General features: G+C 41.6%; 1 protein-coding gene across 3 annotated transcripts in view; it reads right to left on the bottom strand.

The window, feature by feature from the left end:
- Positions 1 to 23,730, bottom strand: part of PLCE1 (phospholipase C epsilon 1) — a 348,163-nt gene that overhangs the window by 79,290 nt on the left and 245,143 nt on the right. For all 3 annotated transcript variants that reach the window (XM_023226273.1, XM_031936174.1, XM_023226275.1), the window contains 3 exons: positions 18,302 to 18,447; positions 11,135 to 11,393; positions 9,352 to 9,557 (listed from right to left, as the gene is read on the bottom strand). In XM_023226273.1, the coding sequence (XP_023082041.1) occupies positions 9,352 to 9,557; positions 11,135 to 11,393; positions 18,302 to 18,447 (611 nt within the window). The remainder of the gene's footprint in view (positions 1 to 9,351; positions 9,558 to 11,134; positions 11,394 to 18,301; positions 18,448 to 23,730) is intronic.

Consider the following 23,730-nt stretch of genomic DNA (forward strand, 5'->3'; position numbering starts at 1 on the left):
ATAACTGTATTCTAATATTCTTTATAACTGTATTCTTATCTTTAGCAAGGTATCTGACCATAAGCATAAGAAAACAACTACTAGATTAGTTATTGTATTTTTATTCTCAACAACAATAATCTTTATTATGTATTAGTTTTCCCTCTTGTGTCAGGAACTGTGTTAAATACTTTGTGTATGTTTTTTGTACTAAATCCAATCTACTTGTAAGGTAAGTTTTATTATTCTTTTTCTACCTATGAGGAAACCAAGGTTCAGAAAGGGAAAGTAATTTGCTGAAGGTAACCCATCTCAGAAGAGACTAAGCCAAGGTAAGGTTTTGGTCTAACTTCATAGCCTGGGATTTTCATTGTTAGGCTTGTTTGCCTTCAATTAAATCATAAACAAAAGTCATGATCTGAATATACTGGGGCTAAAATAGGTAAAAACAAGCCCAGAATATACTGGGGCTAAAATAGGTAAAAAACAAGGCTGGCTTGAGAAGTACCTCTGTTAAAAATAAAATACAATTAGTTCAAAGATACTCCTTTGAAAGAAAGTAGGCAGATTGCTTGAGCCCAGAAGTTTGAGACCAGGTTGGGTAACGTGGTGAGATCACAGCTCTACAAAAAATACAAACATTGGCCAAGTATGGTGGCATGCCTGTAGTCCCAGCTACTCAAGAGGCTGAGGTGGGAGGATTGCTGGAGCCTGGGAGGTGGAGTCTGTAGTGAGCTGTGATGGCACCGTTGCACTCTAGCCTGGGCAATAGAGCAAGACCCTGTCTCAGAAAATATAAATAAATGAAATTTAAAAAGGACACTCCTTGGGAAATATGGTCACGGTGGCCAGATAAGCAAAACAGTTCTCCTGGACTCAACGTTAGATTTCTACTCTCTGTGTGCGTGTGCGTAGGTGTACACAGAAAAGGCTAGTCTGCATAGAAAATTTAGCACGTTCCTTCCACTGAGTTAGGAACCTGGATTATTTGAGCCAAGAGAATCAGGGAGCAGTGAAGGCAAGGGACTGCTTCTTTTTTACTTGGCCACCTTGGTAGGAACCTGCCCAAGGATCTCATTCTTTTCAAAGCATAGGAAGTTGTTAGTAAGATCAAGGTTTCTGCTGTTTGGTTCAGAGACATCACTAGCAAAGTGGTGAGTAAAATTGTGAAGGAGCTGGTACATAGGCTGGTCCATGAGTCTCCAGGAAGGAAGGCTCTCATGCTCAGGAGACACTTGGGCCACCTACTGCCTTTTGATGAGGTAACGACGGTATCATGGGGCTTGTTGAGACACTCCTCAGTTTAGATTGTTGTCCCTGAACAAGATTACCATTCTTGCTTTCAAATAGTAGGTTCTACCTCCTTGCCCCACAGGTGGATATTCTTTTTAAAAAAAGTCTACCAGAAATACTGAATTTTAGTGTCTCACAAATCTGATGGTAAGAAAATCCATTTCAGAGCCCCATACAAGAAATAACCAAAAGTCCAGCAACAATAAAATGTATGCATAGATTTTGGTGTATTCATGCAATGTCATTCTGTACAGCAATGAAAATGAATAAGCAACAGCTAACTACATGGAATAACACAAATTGTAAGCAAGACACACAAGAATGCATATGGTATGTATTTGTGATACATAAATATATACATTTATGTAAATGTCAATTACAAAACCAGGTAAAACTATACTATACTATTTAGGAATGCATATTAGTAGAAAAACTACAAAGGAAAACAAGATGTTATTGTAAAACTTATACTAGTTTTCTCTAGGGGGAAGCTGGTAATAATTGGGAAGGGAAATAAGTAGTTTAGGGGTGCTGGCAGTGTTCTAACCCTGGGCGCTAGTTATACTCAGTCACTTGATAATTATTCAAATACATTGTTTCAATAAACTTTTAATTTTAGGATAGTTTTAGATTTATAGAAAATTCCAAAGAACGTATACCTCACACAAAAATTTCCCTATTAATATCTTACATTAGTCTGGGATATGTGTCATAATTCATGAACAATCCTAACACATTATTACTAATTAAGGTCCACATTTTATTCAGATTTTCTTAGTTTTCACCTAGTGTCCCTTTTCTCTTCCAGGATTTCCCATTACATTTACTTGTCCTGTCTCCTTAGGCGATGACAGTCTCTCCTTGTTTTAGGTGCTCTTGACAGTTTGGAGGAGTACTGCTCAGGTATTTTGTGGAAGGTCCCTCAATTAGGACTTGGCTGATATTTTTCCCATAAGTAGATGCAGGTTATGGATTTGGGGAAGGAAGACCATAGAGGTAAAGTGTCATTCTTATCACATCATATTGAGGGCACCCACTACCCACATGACTTCTCCCTGGTGATACTGACACTGATCACCTGGCTGAGGACCTATGTGTCATGTGCCACTGTACAGTTACTACTATTATTATTAACTCATTTCCATACTCTACTCTTTGGAAAAAAGTCGCCATGCCCAGCTCACTCTTAAGGCGGGGGGAGTTATGCTGCACTTCCTTGAGGGTGAAGCATCTACCTAAGTTATTGGAAATTCTTTTGCACAGAAGATGGATCTCTTCTCCCCGATTTGTTAGTTTATTTGTCATTTACACATATCATTTACTTATATCGGTATGATCTCATGAATATTAAAACTTTGGGTGATTGATAATGTGATACCACTTTATTTATTTTATTGTTGTGGCCATTGGGAGATCTTCCTGTTGGCTCTTGCATTCCTTTCACAGCTCCCATCACTGTGTTTCTTTTGAGCACTTCCTTACTACAACAAGATTCTCCAGGCTCATCTTGTATATTTTCTGCCCCAGTCCTAGAATCAACCACTCTAGGAGAAACCTTGCCTCCCTTTATTGAAGAATGGTATTAGAAACCAAGATCTGGGCCGGGTGCAGTGACTCACACCTGTAATCCCAGCACTTTGGGAGGCCAAAACAGGTGACCCTCTTGAGGCCAGGAGTTCAAGACCAGCCTGGCCAATGTGGTGAAACCCCATCTCTACTAAAAATACAAAAATTAGCTGGGCGTGGTGGCAGGCACCTGTAGTCCCAGCTACTTGGGAGGCTGAGGCACAAGAATTGCTTGAACCTAGGAGGCTGAGCTTGTAGTGAGCAGTGAGCTGGCACTGTGCCACTGCATTCCAGCCTGGGCAATGGAACAAGACTCTGTCCAAAAAAACAAAAACAAAAACAAAAACAAACAAACAAACAAACAACAACAACCACTACCAAGATCTGGGGTTACATGGTATTTTATGCTCTTTTCCTAATGTTACTTCATATTATGAATTAATATTACTTCATTCACTTCATAAAAAGTGAAATAAGAAAAAAAATCATTTGTGTCTTATTTAGCTCCATCCCTCTGAAATTGCTCTCGGTAACACTGGAAAACCAATACTTATGTCCTTGTACACAATGGCTTCATATATGCCTGCTGCAGTCATCCTGGGTTTAATATTAAACATCACCATCTGTTTGCTGTGTGACCTCATCAAAACACTCAACCTCTCTGAGCCTCACTATTAGATGGCAAAAAGACAATGCTCATCTCATAGAATAATGATGAAGATCAAATAAAATAACAGTTGGAAAGCACTTAGCACAGCACCTGTCTTGGTAAAGTACACTCATTAAATATAGGAAGACCAAGTCCTTGCACTTTTCCTTTCTCACTTCCTCTTCTCTAGGCTATCTCAGCCCAGCCGTTCCTCTAGAGGGGCTTTCTTATTTATTTATTTATTTATTTTTTGAAGAAGGAGTCTTGCTCTGTTGCCCAGGCTGGAGTGCAGTGGTATAATCTCAGCTCACTGCAACCTCCACCTCCCGGGTTCAAGTGATTCTCCTGCCTCAGCCTACCGAGTAGCTGGGATTACAGGTACCTGCCACCACACCCAGCTAATTTTTGTATTTTTAGAAGAGACGGGGTTTCACCATCTTGGCCAGGCTGGTCTTGAACTCCTGACCTTGTGATCCACCTGCCTCGGCCTCCCAAAGTGCTGGGATTGTAGGGGTGAGCCACTACGCCCAGCCAAGGGGCTTTCTTCTGGGACCATTTCCACACTCTCCATGTCCTACTTCTTAATTGTTGTTTTAAGAGCAAAAAGGATTCAATTGGTGAGTGTTAGTACCCATTAAAATACAACATGTAAATTTGGACATAGAACTTCTGATTTTAATCTAACAAGATAAATGGTGTTTTCCATATTCCATGTAATTTAAGTTCTGAGTTAAGTCAAGCATGTTCCAGTGAACTACTACAAGCATTATAAAAAAATAGTGTCTGGAAAGAAAAATTATAAGGCTTTTCTGGAGCCTGTTTCTGCTGCTCAGAGATGATGTAAGATGGGAGAGAGGGGACGCTGTCTTTCTTGGAGTCAGTTTTTATTTTAGAATGCAAAAAAGAACTAATGCCAGATGGTAATAATTCCATTAAAAAGCAATCTTCCAGGGACTAATGCTCAAAATAAAATTGACAATTGTTCGTAATGAAATAAGTTCATTTCAAGCAGGAAACTAGTAGCTTTCGTCTCTTAGATGATATAGTGAATGTTATGCAATTTTGTGTCTGATTCTCTTAGAAGATAATTTCCTGTGAGTTTACAAGAAGGAGGGATAAGGTGGAATGTTAAGACTTATTTAGGAACTAAATAATGTTAACCAAAGATCAAAGATGTGGTTTACCAGCAAAGAAAATACCTTGTCAAACTCAGGTTGTATGCCTTAAGGAGAGAACCAAGGAGTAAAAATAGAAGAAAGGTTTTTATCCTACTCCTAAAAAGCTTCCATGGTATTCTTCAGTTAGAAACCACAGACAGATAAACACTTGTCTAATTCCCCTAATGAAAATTTTACACTGGGTGATCGACAGGTATTTGTTAACCTGGTTAAATATTTTCTTTGTAAGGGTTCGTTTGCCTCCTGCAAATTTAACATAATCCCTTGAACATGAATCACCACGTGATAAACAAGCCTAAATTTAATTTTTTAAGATAGAAGTAAATCTATGTCCTTTCCAAAGGATCTTGCTACAGCTGTTCTCGCTAATAAAATCTAGTGTTTTTAATGCTCTCTTCTGGAAAATTCTTGCTTTTAATTAACCTAGCACCTTCCTTGACTATAAGCATTCTTTTATTATATCTAAGTAGTTTGTGGGTTTTGGAACCAGTCTGCCTGAATTGAAATCCTGGCCCTGCTACCTATGAGAGTAAAATGGAGCTGTCATGAAGATTAAATAATTTAATATATGGAAAGAATTTAGGGCAGTGTTTGCTTAAACATAGGCTCTCAATAAACATTAGCATCTTAAATATTGCTAATATTGTTGTCTGGCTTGAGTTTACTAAGTTAGTATTATAGAACAAAGCCATCCATACAAATGGAGATTCTCTGTAAAAATAGTGTCCAAGTTTCAAGTTGGGATTTAAGTGAGAAACAAGCCTAAGGTGAAAGTTGTGCAGGTAGTGGGAAAATGGCCTTTGTTACAAATCACAGATGCAAGATAGGTCTGAGGTGTTGGCCAGAGAAGTAGAAAGAGAGAGAAATACAGAATCCCAGGTATCCCCAGCAAAGCCGGGGAGTGAGACTATATGAAAGTCTGGGCTGGGCTGAGGCAGGTGGTACAGATAAAGGGTGTTGTGAGTTGGGCGTTGGTAAGGCTGAGGCCTGCCTGCATCTTTCCCTGTGGAGAATAACTGATTTCCTATCATTTTATGATTTGGGACATCCACATACATACTTGTGTGTGTGTGGTTAACCCTGGTAACTATTATCTTTTCTCAGATACTCTGCTTAGCTTTCTTTTTTTCCTATCCCTGTGGGGTTGGATTATCGTCCAAGCACGTCTCTAATGAGGCTATTGCGATAGAAGGACACAGAAAATACCTCTTTGCAGTAAGGGAGAGGAGGATGACTGAGGGTTCTTCTGAAATGTTGACTGCTGCCAAGGGTGTCTACACCTAAGTGCTGGAGCCCCCTGTATTAGTCCATTTTCACACTGTTATAAAGAACTGCCCGAGACACTGGGTAATTTATGAAGGAAAGAGGTCTAATTAACTCACAGTTCAGCATGGCTGTGGAGGCCTCAGGAAACTTACAATCATGATGGACGGCGAAGGGAAAGCAAGGCACCTTCTTCACAAGGTGGCAGGAAGGAGAATGAATGCAGGAGGAACAACCACACACTTATAAAACCATCAGATCTCCTGAGAACTCACTATCCTGAAAACACATGGGAGAAACCGCCCCCATGGTTCAATTACCTCCACCTGGTCTCTCCCTTGACACGTGGGGGTTATAGGGATTACAATTCAAGATGAGATTTCGGCTGCAGGCACAGCCAAACCACATCAGCCTCAGAACTTCAGCTTGGCATTTTAAGGGTGTGGTGCACACGTTAATCACGATAGCCACCATTTATATTGGCACTTACAGTGTGCCGTGCATTTTGCTTAATTTATATGCATCTCTCACATAATTCTCACAAAAACCCTATCAAGTAATATTGTCATTTCCGGTTTACAGATGACAAAACTGAGGCTTAGTAAGATTCAGCTACCTACCTAGGTGACAGAAATAGTAAGAGGTGGTGTCAAAATTCAGTCCCAGGCAATGTGACTGGAAGGTTTGAGTTCTTAATCAGCTCAAGCAGCCTCCATTGTAGGTTTCTGTCATCATCTACTTATATCTCATTTCTCCAAATGTACAAATCCTTCTTAAGGTGCAGCATGCCAAAGAGGGTCCACAATATTGAAAATGACGACAATAAGAACTTGCAGCTCCTATATGACTCTATACTCTTCTCTACACACCTTCATACTCCTCATTTCTATTTCCCAACAATGGTGCCGCATGCTACTCTTAGGTCTCCATGCCTTTGTATGTTTTTAAACATACAAATGCATAGCTTATTTATTCTTTATGCTCGTAAACAAAAAAGTAATTATTAATGAGCATTATACTTCATATGAAATGTAATTGGAATGCTTTCAGAATTCAGATGTTCCTAATCTTCAGGAGTTAGACATAAAAAGAGGCTGAGGTTAGCCCCTCTACAATCAAAAGAAATGCCTTAAACATTGCAGGACAAAGGATCCTCCCCTGTGACTGAACAAATGGTCAGGCTCATGACCCAGCTCTACTGTTTATTAGTCAGACAAGTGACTTCAGCTCGCTAGGCACAACTTCTTCATCTGTAAAGAAGTTAGACAAGCCTACTTGAAGACCCCACTGACATCTCAAGATTTTTTCAGCTCAATTTCCTCCCTGCTGAGATCTTGAAGTTTGTTTTTTTGTTGTTGTTGTAGAGACAGGGTTTCACCATATTGCCCAGGCTGCTCTTGAATTCCTGGACTCAAGTGATCTACCTGCCTTGGCCTCCCAAAGGGGTTTTCTGGCAGGAGCAGCTGTGAGGTTTGCGAAGAATTATAAGAGCACCCTGTAGGTGGGGTAAACCAAAGGACCATGAGATTGTCCCTTCTTTCTTTGCTGTAGTTTTCTCAGGGCTGGTGGTTGCCAAGTGAACAGGGGCTAGAGGTTGCTGTTTGTGGAGTCTCTGTTTCAGTCAGATCAACAAAGCACAGCTCCTATGGGCTTTTCAATCTGCACGTCTTTGGCAGACATAACCCTGCACTGGACATTTTAACATGGGGCTCTCAATCAGGAATGGATTCTCAAGTCCCGGCAAATGGCCACAGAAATAGTGCTTGCTGATCTGGTTTTGGTGAATTCCATTAAACAGTCCTACCACCTATCTTGTGTGTTGAGGTTCCTTTCAGAGTAGCAGTCACTTGAGGTAAGGAAGCTATCACTGGCACTTAAGTACACAAGTTTCAAAGTGAGGATTTCAATATGACTTCACAGGTTCTATAAAAGAAATATTTGCATTTTTATGTTTTTCTCCCCTTCTAAGAGTGCTCGCAGCAGAGTTTGGAAAATGGGCAGTGGAAGAGAAATGTTCTTAGGATGTAGAAGATAAAATGATTAGGAAGAAGACAAGAGACTGTGGAGAAAATTAGAGACAACAATTTCATAACAGGTGAAAATGATGCAAGAAAGTTACCACCTGAAGGAACTCCAAGGGAAAGGAAAGGATAGTTTAGGGGTCTGACGCTCAGTAAAAGTGGCAGTCCTGAGGGTATTTTAGAAAGGTCAAATGACATACACACACGCACAAACACACACACAGCCTCAGATAAAGGTTATTGTCAAAAGAGCCATACGAAATTCATTATTTTATCTATTCCTATCTGATGTATCCTAGTCTTAATAGTAGGATTTAAGGAAGGAATTTCAGCCAGATACAGTACGAGGAAAAGGCATTTTTCTCCCAAACATCTGTTTAATTTTTCTTACAAATATTGTGAAACTTATAAAGAGTTATGATTTCTTCTTTCCTGTGACTGCTAGGAACCTCAGAACAAAATGTAGTCACTCTATAGACTATATAGCATACATTTTTGTATGTTTTATTTTTTCCTATTCTAATTTTTCTTTTCTTTAATATCCTCAATTATTCATATTTATTCTTCAAAGCATCTACAAAATCTTTTGTTGGAAGAAATAGATATATACATAGATGCTGAGAGAGAGAGAGAGAGAGAGATTAAGAACTTAAATGGCTCTGAGAGGCTTTCTGTGCAGATGTGCTTATTTGTAGATGGTCTTCTCTCTATATATAGATTGCCACTAATGTTAGCAACCTGTTAAGTGAAAAATCTTTGAAATAATATCTGAACAACTGGAATTACTGAACAATTAAAAAAACCTGCAGATGCCTTGTGTGTGTAGGGTTAATTTTACCAGAACTTACAGAACAGTGTTTCTCGAAGTGAGATCATTAACCCTCGACTTAGAATCACCCAGAGGTTGGGAGAGGTAAAAATACTGATTTCTAGATATCACCCAGACCTAACTAAGTAAGTAGATTAGATTTTAAAATATCTTAATACCCACCCTAGTACCCCACCCAAGAATTAAAAAAACCACTGTTACAAAAACTAGGAAATAAAAGATCACAGCTCTCCTCCTGAAATTTAATGTGTTGAATTCTTAGAAATGGCAGGATAGCTCTAGGTTTGTTTGCTTGTTTTTTTTTTTTTTTTTTTTTTTTTTTTTTTTTTTAAGGGGTAATAGATGGTAAGAAGTTAAATTATGAGCAGTAATTTTAGAACAAAGCAGCAAAATGAGAGAAGTAAATTTGAATTTAGAATTGGTAAAGTTTGAAGATAAAGAAGTGTGGCTTAATGATAAAAGTGGCAGGTTTTGATGAGGTGTCCATCTGAAACTAAGCTGAAGTAGGAAAGAACTCATCAACAGGAAAAAAGAAGACATGAGCATTCCCCACTTTTAACGTGTAAAACTTACTGCCATCGGCTTTTATCCTTCAAGGAACTTTTCCTGGAGCTGTTCCCTTCACTGGGGCTGTCCTCCTCGTCTGTCTCCAGACTTCGACTGCAGCTCCGGATGACCTGAAAGATGCTGTTGACAGTGGACTCTTTCTCCGAATTCTTTAAGCCATTTTGTCCCACTCGTTGTAAGAAATTATCTTGTCCACTGTAATCTGCTACAAACTACAGAAAAATATATCGAGAATTTGCTATTGCAACTTAATATGCCTGGATAACCTACTTGGCTAGGGAAAAGAAATCATAACGTAATAAATAATGGCATTTGTGCCTATTTTATGGGAAAGAAAACAAGAGCCTCCAGGAAAAACATTTTTTCATTTCACCACATGAAATATCAAAATTCACCCTTGTTTCCACTGAGACAACTTTAATCCCTCTAGGAATCGACACTCCACTTCAAATTTAAAACACAAAAAACAATATTATTTCAGGGCTCCCTAAGGAGAAGACTAGCCAATTTGCAGAGGAAGGGCATGGTTATTTTATCCTTATAGTGAGAACTGAGAAAAACCATGAGTAAAGCATGCTATTCTACAGAACCAGATAAAATGACTGGGCCCAAGCAAAACACTGAGAAGAGGTGATGTTTTGCTTTATTGCTCATGTGTTGTATAATAACACAGTGGCTTCTTCCTAGTTTTTAAGCTCTTTAAGCTCTTATTGTTTGTACAGTTGATCAGGAAGCTTCTCCCATCAGAGGTGAGAGCTGTGTCTGGAATAAGAGATGTGGAGTTCCCTCTTCTTAAGATGTGAGGAAGCTGGAGGGGTGTGGCCTGGGAGGCTTCCTTTAAGCTTTCTCCTCCATTTCTTGCCCTTTTATCCTAGCTCATTACCCAGAGAGATGCGGTGGTGTTGCCTGTACCTGTCAGGGGTTCTTAAGTCTTCCTGATATCAGGTGATGCCTTTGCTCCCAGGTGACACAGAAGAGGCTGAAGGTTGAAGACAGTCTTCCCACTCCATGGAGAAGGCGTGTACATGACTGTGTGTGTGTGTGTGTGTGTGTGTGAGAAACGTCAGTAGTAGGTTCTGTCATCATGGCAGGAATAATCCTAGATTTGGGTTTGGTCCCAGGTAAGGGACTTCTCAAAATCTCCATAAACTTCTTTCCATTTTAGTCACTTCTTTCATTTTTAAACACCTTAGAGAGAGGTTTCCTTAGCTTTTCCCTCCAGTTTTTCAATTCCCCTTCTCTCCAATGCCCAATGCCTTGGGTCAAAGCTCACACTATCCCTTCTGCTCTGGGAATCAGGAACAGGAGGCAATGGACTGGGAAAAACGAGGCTCTGGGGATTAGGAGCCTGGAACTTGTCTCTACGTGTATCTTCAGGCTCCCCAGCATCTTCCCACAAAGGATGAAAAGAAAGCAGTTTTTTCTTCCACTGATGTGGAAAACTCAATACTCTCATTTGACTTTATCTCCTGCATCCAGACATTCCCACCCAGTAAGAAAAACTTGTCAATCTTTAAAAACCACCAGAAAACAACGCCCTTTTTGACTTGTACTTACACATTATACCTAATACATTAAAACTAATTTCACCATACTATGTCCCACACAGTGCTAGTTGACATTCTTTTCCACAGAACTTCCAAGGATCTATGTGCTACCCAGAAACAATATAACAATTATTAACCTTGTGTTCAATCAGTGATCATTTCTTTGGTGAGCACAGACAAGGCCTGATGAGACAGCCAGCAACAGTGGTTCTTCAGGCCAGGATGATTGCGAAAGGCCTTACCTCTAAAGTTTCTTCTTGGGAATTGTACCGCGGGCATATCTTCATGAGGCCAGAGGCGCCGTCAAGCACTTCACAGAGCTCCTTCAGAAACACTCCACAGAACGGAACCACCTTACAGCCAGGGATGTGCAGGGCACGTGTCACCACCTTTCTGTACTCACAAGAGGACTCATGCTGGGCCATAGCATCCTTCAGGCTCCTCATGGTCTCAATATCAGACTGGTCCATAAACTGCCACATTTTTAAAACTTTTCTTGACCTATTGCGAGTAAATGATGTTTTTTAGACTGAAGGAGAAATAATATAGTTTACAGCAAGGAGCCTAAATTCCATACAAATTCATTCTCTTTACCAAGTTTTTGTTTTTTTGTTTTTTTGTTTTTTTTTTTTGGTGGAGTCTCACTCTGTCAGCCCAGGCTGGAGTGCAGTGGCGTGATCTCGGCTCACTGCAACCTCTGCCTCCTGGGTTCAAGCAATTCTCCTGCCTCTGCCTCCCTAGTAGCTGGGATTATAGGCATGCACCACCATGCCCGGCTAATTTTTGTGTTTTTAGTAGAGATGGGGTTTTGCCATGTTGGCCAGGCTGGTCTCGAACTCCTGACCTCAGGCTACCCAAGTGCCTCAGCTTCTCAAAGTGCTGGGATTACAGGCCACCGAGCCCTGCCCCAGGTGTTCTTTACTTGTTAATATTTATGTAGGGTTCCTATCCCCACCTACTTCCCCAGATAATATGAATAATACTTTTGTAAATTGAAACTAAAAATTCAATAGGACAGATACAAACACAAATAGGGATATGGGACATGTTAGTTATGGAAGCTGGACACTGAATGAAGGTTTGAGTTTTTCTGGCAGCTATGGCCAAAGAGGGAAAGTAGAGGGTAATATGGTTTGTACAGATACTGGTGGAGGAGGACTGCCTGGGGAAACCTGGCCCATCTGGTCCTCTTGATCTTTTAAATATTACTCTTGGATTAATCCAGTCCTTAGTGATCCAACATGAAGCCTATTGTTTTCACCTCTTCTGTAGAATTGATTTTTACTGAATCAAGCTTTGACATGAAGCCACCAGCCCATTTTTGGGGACCTTGTTGTAAAGTATTATTTGCATAACAGGATGTTAAGTGGGACTTTCCTTATTCTGAAACTCCTGCTGAGACCCACAGGTGACAGTGCACCACATCTTCTAAAGAGAGGCCCTCACAAGGTGTTACCTGAACTGCTTTGCCCAGAGTGGTCTCCCACTCTCCTTTGGCCCATGCAGAGAAAGTGGATCTGAGCAGATAGCTTGGGAATATTTCTCTGGGGGCAATTGTGGGAGGGCTCACCTTTCTGTAAGAGGACAAGGTCACCCCAAGTGAATTCCATGGGGACACTGACCTGTGTCCTGGGCAGTCTGTGGATCACAAGAACTGGTGCATGACTCTTGCCTAAATATTTGAGGCTAGCTGGAGCTGCCTGATGGCAAAGGGAGAGAAAAGCTTCCAGTAGATATGTCCTGTGCTTGCAGAGTTGGGAGGGCAATGTGCTATTTCCTGTGAGTCAGGAGGGGATACTGTGCAAAGAGGTGGGGCTTGAGCTGTCTTCAAGGGTCTGCCTGCCAAAAGACGAGACCCTAGCAGAAAGGGCCTGTGAGGACAGGACCTGGGGTGGGGCGGTGAGGAATAAGAGGTTGACCAGAGGGTACACTGCATTTTGCTAGGTAATGGTGCAGTGGGGAGGTGGAAAAAATTAGAGAGAGTAACTAGTAAGAAAACCTAAAAGCACCCTCCATTGGCCTCTGTGAGGGCACCAAGGCCAGCACAACTGCCCCATCAAGTAAGACTCTGTTCTCCCTCTATCCCCATCCTTTCCCCTCCCCTCTCCTGTCCACTTTTTTTCTGCAGACATCCAGTTGCAGGGAAAAGTAAGAAAAAAAGACAAATTATATCTTCCCCACTACTACAAGCCTCTGAGACTGGTTGTGTTGTGAAACACAGAGAAAGGAAGAAGATATATATTGAAAGAGATATTAAAATTTTGATTTAGATTAACTGGATTACAAAATCACTGTGTAATATATAAGACATCCAAAGACAGAAAGAAGTACAACATGACAAACACCCATGTACCAATCTCTCCGTTTAAAAAATCAAACATCAACAATGTGGTTGAGGCCCTAGTGCATTCCTCCAAGAGCACATACGCTATTCTTCCCTCACCAGACAGGACCACCACTGGGCCTTTGGGGTTCTCCTTTCCTTAAAATTCTTCGTACTTTTTCAACATATGCATATATCACCAAGCAAGTTACAGAATTGTTTGTGTATTTTTAAACTTTATGTAAATAGTATCACATGGTAGATGCTCTTAGACCAGGGGTCCCCAGCCCCTGGGCCACAGACCAGTACTGGTTCATGGCCTGTTAGGAAATGGGCTGCACAGCAGGAGATGAGCACGGGTGAGCAAGCATTACAGCTTGACCTCTGCCTGCTGTCAGACCAGCAGCGGCATTAGATTCTCATAGGAGCGTAAACCCTACTGTGAACTGTGCATGGAAGGGATCTAGGTTGCATGCTCCTCATGAGAATCTAATGCCTGATGATCTGAGGGGGAACAGTTTCATCCAAAAACCATTTTCCCCCACCCCCACATCCCCAGTCTGTGGAAAAATTGTCTTCCATGAAACTGGTCTCTGGTGCTAAAAAGGCTGGGGATCCCTGTCTTAAACAACTTTTTTTTTTTTTTTTAACAGCCTTAAGTTTGCAAGACTCGTTCATGTTCAAGAGCACAGGAGAATGAGATTGTGTGTTAACTGGGAAAGTGACTGGAAAAGCTACAGGATCTCTCAATGTAGCATAATCCAGGGTTGGGGGAGGGAGAGCTGGTTGGAAACTTTGAAAGGCAATCAGATCAGAAAAGTAAAAGCATATTATGATTTCATCCTACTAAATCCAGCTTGTCCTATAACTGGTTTCTTATAAGACAGTGAGAATTCTTTTTTGGGGAATGAAGTGGAGGTAAAAACAAATGAAGTGAATGAATGAGACCTGGTTCTCACTGGTTTCTTATTGTGTGAGTAACGGAGTAGTTATGGTTCACTTGGGGGCAAAGGGCAAACTGTAGCAAAGATCAGTTCTTCATTGTTGAATTGAGAATTGACACTATTTTAAAAACTTCTATTCATCTTTATGATTATAAAGATTCTAGATACTCATTGTAGAAAATCTAGAAAATATCAAAAATATAGCAAACCCACTTACAATTCTACCATACACAGATATTCCTTCCAGTATTTATCTTCTTCTTATCTATATGGGTATATAAATATTGCTGAGGTTATTAGGGATAGAGAGCTTTGTTCCCAGATAGTTTCATGTATTATGTGTCACCTGCTTTCCAATGATATAAAAACTTTTCAGGCCAGGTGCAGTGGCTCACGCCTATAATCTCAGCACTTTGGGAGGCTGAGGCAGGGGAGATCACTTGAAGCCAGGAGCTCCAGACCAGCCTAGGAAACGCAGAAAGACTCCATTTCTTAAAAAATTTAAAAAAATAGCTATTGTGCTTGTACATTCCTTGTAGACCTAGCTACTTGGAAGCCAAACTGGGAGGATTGCTTAAGCCCAGGGTAAGAGGATACAGTGAGCTATGATCCTGCCCCTGCACTCCAGCCTGGGTGATACAGTAAGATCTTCTCTCTTAAAAATTTGTTTGTTTACCTCATGCCTGTAATCCTAGCACTTTGGGAGGCTGAGGCGTGTGGATCACTTGAGGTCAGAAGTTCAAGATCAGTCTGGCCAACATGCTGAAATTCTGTCTCTAGTAAAAATACAAAAAAATTAGCAGGGTGTGGTGGCGGGTGCCTGTAATCCCAGCTACTTGGGAGGGTGAAGCAGAAGAATTGCTCAAACCTGGGAGGTGGAGGTAGCAGTGAGACAAGATTGCACCATTGCACTCCAGCCTGGGCAACAGAGTGAGACTCCGTTTCAAAAAAAAAAATGTTTTTTTACAAACATCATTTTTGATGGCTGTTTAATATTCCATTATCTGGATGCAGCGTATTATTTCCTTTAACTATTTTCCTATGTTGTTCATTTGGGTTATTTTAAACTGACACAATAACTAAGTAAATATTCTTAATTGTAAATCTTTGTACTTCTTACTAGTGGCTTAAAAGAGCTAAGAATTTAGAGCAGGCAAAATGTACAATGTCTATAAAAAACCAAAGTCACTTAACAACAAGTATGCTTTCTCTTCCCATTTAATTGCTTAAAAAATAAAAAAAATCGGCCAGGCGCGGTGGCTCACACCTGTAATCCCAGCACTTTGGGTGGTGGAGGTGGGCGGATCACCTGAGGTTGGGAGTTCAAGAGCAGCCTGACCAATAGGGAGAAACCCCATCTCTACTAAAAAAAAAAAAAAAAAAAAAAAATTACAAAATTAGCCGGGCGTGGTGGTGCATGCCTGTAATCCCAGCTACTTGGGAGGCTGAGGCAGGAGAATTGCTTGAACCCAGGAGGCAGAGGTTGCAGTGAGCTGAGATCATGCCATTGCACTCCAGCCTGGGCAACAAGAGCGAAACTGTCTCAAAAAATAAAATAAAATTAAATTAAATTAAAAAATCTCTATTATGTTGATAATAGTTAATTGCTTGGAACCTAAACACTTTCAAGCCTAAAAATGCACACATAAGCTCTGCCTCCATAATCATTGCAACGTAACAGTATCTGGCCACTTATCTCCTGTGTACAGAATAGCTGTCAACAAAAGACCTATTACACCTGGTACTTTCACCTATTTATCTGCAAAGATCAGTTTAGTTTTAAGCCAAACACAAGAGCATGAAACTAGGTGGCAGTGGATCTGGGGTATGAGCCAAAATGCATTGGGATCAGTGTTGAGGTCTGTCCTGGTTTGAGATTATTCCTCATTTAGGGAAATCACCAGACTTTATGGTCTTCTTGGATTCTGGATTTAAACTCAGCTGAATCTTACAGTCCCATTCACTCTAGGCCTCCATAGGTCATTCTGAGGCCATTCTTGTAATAAGAGAATCTAGCACATGGTATGTGGCAGCCGGCCTCCAAGATGGCCTCCCATGGTCCACACCTCCTGATTTTGTGGCTTTGTTCAGTCACCACCTACAAGGAATCCATGCTGGTCCTACGTGATCAGTACAATACGGCAGAAGTGACTGTGTGTGATTCCTGAGGCTCGCATATAAAAGGCATCTCAGCCTCTGCCTCCCTCTCTTGGATTGCTCACTTTGGAAGGAGCCAGTCACTGTGCTGTAATGACAGTCATGTTGTGGGGTCAGGAAGCGAGGTCCCTGGCCAACAGCCAGCACCAACTTGCCAGTCACAGAATGATAAGCATCATTAAAATAAAATAACTTTATCAAAATATGATAATTATTTTCTTAAAAGAAACGTAATACACATTTTCTTTTTTTCTTTTTTGTTTTCTGAGATGGAGTTTCCCTCTTACTGCCCAGACTGGAGTGCAATGGCACGATCTTGGCTCACTGCAACCTCCGCCTCCTGGGTTCAAGTGATTCTCCTGCTTCAGCCTCCTGAGTAGCTGGGATTATAGGCACCTGCTACCACACCCAGCTAATTTTTGTATTTTTAGTGGAGATGGTGTTTTACCATGTTGGCCAGGTTGGTCTTGAACTCCTGACCTCAGGTGATCTACCCACCTTCGCCTCCCAAAGTGCTGGGATTACAGGCGTGAGCCACCGTGCCCAGCCTACATGTTTTCTTTATAGAAAATTGATCACAAAGAGAATCAAAATCATCCGGATACAGCCTTCTATTCTCCAAGGCTTTTTTTTTTTTTTCCACTTTTTCCTTCTTTTGAGCCATGCCTTATGCATTTGTATGACTATTTTAAATGTCAAGGACATGATCATTTGGGTTTACTCTTATTAAGAAAGTTGAAAAGGACAAAAAAAAAAAAAAAAAAAATTAGAACTCTGGGAGCTGTCATCTCCTCCCCCAACCCAGAAACCCTACATAGGGACCTGGAGAATCAAAGAAAAATCTCAGTAATGTTATGAAGTAAAATTCATTTGTAGTGAGAACCCTCATGAGGATGGTGAATCTCAGGAAGCAATAACAATAATAATAACAATAGCTTCTCTTTATGAGGCCTTACCATACGCCAGGCACATGTGTCAAATAGTTTATATTATTTCACTGAATTCTACCTAAAGATGTAGGTGCTTTTTAGTATTATCCCCATTTTGCAGACAAAATAACTGAGGCTCAATGAAGTCAAGTAGCTTGCCCAGATCACACAGCTATTCCTTGGGGGAACCAGGATTTGATTCCCTGTGATTCTGACTTAAGAACTCATGCTCTTCTTCCTCACATACCATGCTGCCTCCCATAGGAGTAAGAATAGTTACTTTATGCCAGGTAACTGAGGCTAAAAGGGGATAAAGCAGGTGACTTGATGAACAGAGTGGTGATTTTGTTATTAGTTTGATGGAAAAGGCATAAGAGCAGGATATCATAGTGGTCAAGATCATAGGCTCCGAAATCAAGGTTGCCTGCATTCCCAGCAATGCCAGGTGACCTTGGGTGAATGAATTAATTTCTCTTAACCTTAGCTTCCTCTTTTGTATAATGTGGAAATAATAATAGTATCTACCTGATAAACCTGTTTTGAGAATTAAAAGATACAATATAGGGAATGTGCATAGCCCATACTTGACATAAAGTGATAATAATGAGAGCTAGCATTATTGGAGGCCTATTGTCAATGCTAGCCACTGTAATTACTAACGGCAGTTGGTGGTCTATAGCATACAGCCCTGGAACACTACATAAGGCAGGCCTGAAAAGAGACAGATAACAGTGGGGTTTATAGGACAGGAAGGGGAATAGTCAATGGTGGGGTTGATGGGTTATGCAACCAAGTAATTTCACTTGGCTTGGCCAAGAACACAGAATCACAGCAGACCCAGTGAAGTAGGATTGTGACTGGCCCACAGGGGCTGAATTCTGCAGCAACTTTGAGGGACAGGGCCTGTGGTGCTGAAAGAAGATAATACATTTCCCAAGATAATTATTTCCAATTACCTGGCTTGGGTAAAGGTGACTCCATGGACAATTAACTCAGAGCCATTTAGGTGATGAGAAGCAACTGTGCCAAGATAACCGTATTCCCCACTGACTATACCTGAGGCCAGCCAAGAACTCCATGACAGCGTTGTAGTTGCCCATGTTCCAGCAGCATTTGGCCACATGCACCAAATATGAAAAGACTTCTCGCTTCTCCTCCATGGAGCCTGCCGTGAGGATCAGCCACGTCACCCAGGAGCTCACCTAGAAAACACACAGAGACATTCACGGGAATTATATCCTAGAAGTCTGGCATTTTTTTCCCAAAAGTATTCTTTGTTTTTCTAAAAATATCAATTTGGTATTAGGAAATGAAAGACCTATAGGTCCTTAATCTCTTATAACTCTCTCTTTATTTTCTTTAAAACAAGAAGGCTGAAAAAGGCAATTCATAAAATCCTTTGATCGAAAAAATGTCTTGAGACTATAAGAAAATAAGGCCTAAGGATAATTTTGATTGAAAGATATTTGACTGATGGACATTAAAATGAAATGTACTTAACCCATTAATTAAAGACATTTACTAAGTATTAAAATACATAATATCAAATGAAAAATAAAAACATTTTTAAACAATCTTTTACAAATGCCTTATCTATTATGTTCCTCAAATGACAAAATGATATGAACAAATGTTTATAGAGCACTTATTATGTGCCAGGAACCATTCTAAGCACTTTACCTATATTACCTCACTTAGTCTCTCACAACAATTCTAAGAGTCAGGGACTGTTATTGTCCTCAGGGATGTGTGTAAGGTCTTCAACCACGTTGACGGTAGCAAAGCCTAGGTTTGAACTTAGGGTGTCTGCTCCAGAGGTTGCACTATCAACCACTCACAAGTGCCTGATGTGTTTACACAAACTCTAATGTTCTCCAGTTCTGGGCTTAAAGTTATTCTAATGCGATTTGTTTTTCCTGCTACACAGACTGGAGGATAATATTTTAAAATAATCCATGTCTACACCCTCCCCTTACGATATGCAGCCTCTAAATCATCTGCTTCTGATCTAAGATTTTTTTGCTGCCACCTTTTCTTTTGTGCTTGGATGCTGGTGTCCACCTAAGTTACCTTCTCTATCCTGACTAGCATGTGGGTTGATAAACTTGGTTGTTAACAGAACCAAAGTCTTGGTCTTGACCTCACATGGCCCTACTAGCTCCGCTTGGTTCAGCATCAGTGCTGACGCCTGAGCAGTGACACTTTTCTCTGGCCTAAGTGAGAGATGCCAGAACAGAGAGTTTATGGTGACCCATGACAACTGCAGGAAATAAGAGCTCAAGGTCAATAGCATACTGTGTATAAGTGGATAAAATGATAAGAATTAATGGCATTGAGTGCTGGCAGCAACCACAGAGGGCAGTGCAACCCCGTTTTTCCAGATCGAGAATCCACGGCTCGTGGTAGAAGTGACTTTTCAAGGTCACAATTCTTGTTGATATCAAAAGTAGAACTCCCAGCTCAGTGGTCTTTCATCTGATGAAAGTTGACAGTTTCTTTCTTTCTTTCTTTCCTTTTTTTTTTTTTTTTTTTTTAGACAGAGTGTTGCTCTGTCGCCCAGGCTGGAGTGCAATGGTATGATCTTGGCTCACTGCAACCTCGAGTAACTGGGATTACAGGGCCCGCCACCACGCTTGGCTAATTTTTATATTTTTAGTAGAGATGGGTTTCACCATGTTGGCCAGGCTGGTCTCAAACTCCTGACCTCAAGTGATCCACCCACATCAGTCTCCCAAAGTGCTGGGATGGCGGGTGTGAGCCACCGTGCCCGGCCGAAAGGTGAGTTTTTTCCGACTTGGCTCTGGGTAGGTCCTCCTAAGCACTCAGTTTAGAGCTGCACATGTGAAGGCAGAGCAGGAATAAAAGGAGAAAATATTGAGAAGAGTCCAAAATAAGATCAAAGAGATGAAAAAACAAAATGAATGGTTGCTCACACCTCTTTCCTATCCCTACATAGAAACAAACAGGAAAATCAGACCAAAAGGGAGTTTTAGTGATAAAACAGGTCTATTCTCTGGTATGAGCCAGAGGCACTGGAGTCATTAATAATCTTCCTCTTCCCTTCTGAAACAGACTGAAGTAAAATGTGCTGGGCTACCTGCCACCCCCAAGCCCAGTCCTGAGCCTAGTGGGCTCCCAGCATGTGCCTCTGCCCTCCATCTGTTCTGGACTTCACTGGGCCCTCGGGTGGCATCAGGAGAACAGGTCTGGAATCAGACCCTTGGGACAAACCCTGGTCCACATCATCCCAGGAACTGTTTGGGATTCCTAGTGCTGACCCCTCTCCCGCAGCTACAAGTAACCCCTTGCTCACAGTCTCCATGCCTGTCCTCTCACTTGGTTCCTTGGTTACAAGTCACCTTTGTGAAACCCCGGCTCACTAGAGCAAGACATTATTTTGCTAACAGAGACTGAGTCACTGGTGATTCCATCTAATTCTTCCTTTAGTCTGACTGGGTTTTGATGAGCCCTATCCTACAAAGGGAAACCATCAGCAAACACTTAGCATCATAACCCTACGGACTCTTTGAGTTGAAAATTCAAACACGTCTCACAAATAAAAATGAGATACTGAAAATTAAAAAAACAGTTTCTCAAAGCCACCCAACTCATTAGTTGTTGAGGCCTCTGGCCATACTGTCTCCATGGCTTTAGTTCCTTTCTGGTTGAAATTGATGGCAAATCAGGGTCTCTGGAAAGTCATCATTCTTTCAGGCTGTTCTGATACCATGCATTGACTTACTAGTCCAGCGGCTGGAAAGGGTTAACTCACCTCTCCCTGGAGAGGTCTGCTTCACAGGGCAGGTGGAGACCACCACTTGGTTTGTGTCACAATCCTGATCACTCATCCAGATTTATTTCCTATCAGTCAAATCATTTTCCATATACTTTCCCACAACGCGAGGAAAAAAATAGCGATACCATATTTCACATGGAAACCTAATTTAAACCAACTGTTCCATTGCTGAGTATGAGTCCCCAGGGCCCTCGTTGTTGAGATTATGTAAGCACTAGTTATCATAAACACACACACACACACACACACACACACACACACACACCCCCAACATCTGCTTACAAGCCTCATGGACAATTCTTATTATGGTCTGATGTATTCATAACTTTATAAGCATTAAGTGGTGAGAGGGTCACCACTAATTATAAAATAATAAATGACAAAAAAGGAAATGAAGATTCAGTGACAAATGTCAAAATGTTGACCAAAGCATAAAAGGTGGTCACATTTACTAGATGGAAAATGGGATGTGTTGTCAATCCAGAAAGAATTTCAGGACACTGCAATCACATAGAAAAACCAAAAAAAAAATTATATAAATATAAGGTTCTATGGTTTAGGCACAGAGAGTGCTACTAGAGTAGAAAGGTGCTAACAGTAGCAGATTATTTTGCTTATTTCAACAGCAAGCACAGAATGAGAGAGAATCTGGCCCCCAGCCCAATTCTTTAAGCACCTCTCCCAGAAGGTGCTGGGCTAATCCTGACATCATAACCCCCTGGACCATGCCCACAACTCCTCCACAACTGACCCTCCCAAAATATCTTTTTTTCCTTCCTTTTGCTTTTCCCAGTACTCTTAGGCTTAGCCAAACAGAACAGTTTGCTCCCTCTCCTCACATCAAATACCTTATTGGTGTCACACACGCTCAGTTTGGAAGGAATGTTCTTGCATCATTCAAAATGACCTTTCCCTGGTCCACCATGTCTTACTTGTGTCCTCTGTAAAGCCAAGTCTTTACTTTGGCCCACCAGGCCCCTGTCCATTCTCCAACCACCTCACTTCTCCCCCACATCCCTCCTTTTAGGGAGGTAAACTAGGCTTTTTAACATCTCAGGAATCTTGAACTGGTTGTTCCTTCTGCAGGAAGGCTTCCCCATCAGCCCAGATTCATTTTTTCTAAATTTTTAAAATTTATTTATTTATTTATTTATTTATTTTGTAGAGATAGAGTATCACTATATTACCCAGGCTGATCTTGAACTCCTGGCCTCGAGTGATCCTCCCACTTCCGCTTCCATAGCATTGGGATTACAGATGAGCCGCCACACACGGCCTGTCATTTTACTCATCTAACCCTACTCATCCTTTTAGGCAGCACTGCCCTGAGACCATGCCATCAGGATCCTGCCCTGGACCCCAGGCTTCAGAAGGCTCCACACTGGCTGTCGTCCAGCTATGCCCTCCCCATAGAGTAAGAAGTCTATGGGGTGAAGGGGACGTGCCTGTCCACAGGCTGCACACTCACTTCTAGATAATTTATCCCTTGTAAACCCAGGCCTCCCAAATTCCCTGTCCAAATAGCACCAAGCCCACTGCTGGTCTGCAAGGGCTGTTGATTTGGATCAGTCCTTCAGAGGGTAGATTGTAACCCCTAGGCCTAAAGCCAGGCCAGAGGGCAGTGGGGGCGGGGGTGATGTGTGGACAGGGTTTGAACATGAGGCCTGAGGTATCCACACTCTGGCACACAAGCCAGGATGGGAAGAGAAGGTGGGAAGGCCAACATGCTGGGGCCTCCCTTGTACTCGCGCCCTGGTCCCCTAAAGGAAAGGGTGAGGCTGCCTTCAGGAGTCTGATAAAAACATCGTTTTCTTGAGCAGAACTTCCTTGACTTCCCACCTGGAGTGTGTCCACACACTGTGTGCTCTGTGGTGTCCCCACATCACCCTGACCCTAGCGCACATTTAGTGCTGTGGTCCTCATGAAGGAAGATGCTGGATCTGCTATGCTCACGGGTAAGCAGCGGTGTCGGTGACCTGTCAGGATCTGCCCTCAGTAAGTTTAAACAAGAGTCGGCGAAGGAGTGAACATATGAATGAATGAATGAAACGTAGCTTCTCTAGGGAGGCTTTTCTCTTGGTTCACCCGGCACCTTCCATTCCATTTCTTCCTATTTCCCTTCGATTTAACGTAGGACCTTGAGTCCAAAGTTTCACTTGGATTCTCACCACTGCACAGTTTTGCCTCTGGTTTATTTTTGTTGTATTTGTGTGCCTGACTCTTTCACATGGGTCTGTTCTGTCTCCCCCAGCAGACCCTTAGACCTCCAGGACAGAGACCATCTTTCCCACATTTCCAGCATGGAGTTGCTCAGTGTCTCTGGCACACAGGCCGGCCATCCAGAGTCCCAGGAGGCCGTGGGCAGGGAGGATTCTCAGCTTCCAAACGCTCAGGGATTATATTTGGGAAAAGGCCTGAACACTTCCCAGTGCTGTTCCCAGGTCCAGAAAAAGGAGACAAATGACATTCTGCCAAAAAGTTTCTTGAATATGCCAAGCAGACGTTTTCATAGAGATGATCATTTGTAATGGGTATCTGGTCACTCTAACTGCAAAGGTTGAACTCAAATGGTAAAGTCTACAAAATATACTGAAAGTCTAGACAGAGCTTCTTTCTTTCTCTTTCTTTCTTTCTTTCTTTCTTTCTTTCTTTCTTTCTTTCTTTCTTTCTTTCTTTCTTCTTTCTTTCT

This window comes from Piliocolobus tephrosceles, chromosome 9, assembly GCF_002776525.5.
Source record: "Piliocolobus tephrosceles isolate RC106 chromosome 9, ASM277652v3, whole genome shotgun sequence".
Classification (NCBI taxonomy): Eukaryota; Metazoa; Chordata; class Mammalia; order Primates; family Cercopithecidae; genus Piliocolobus; species Piliocolobus tephrosceles.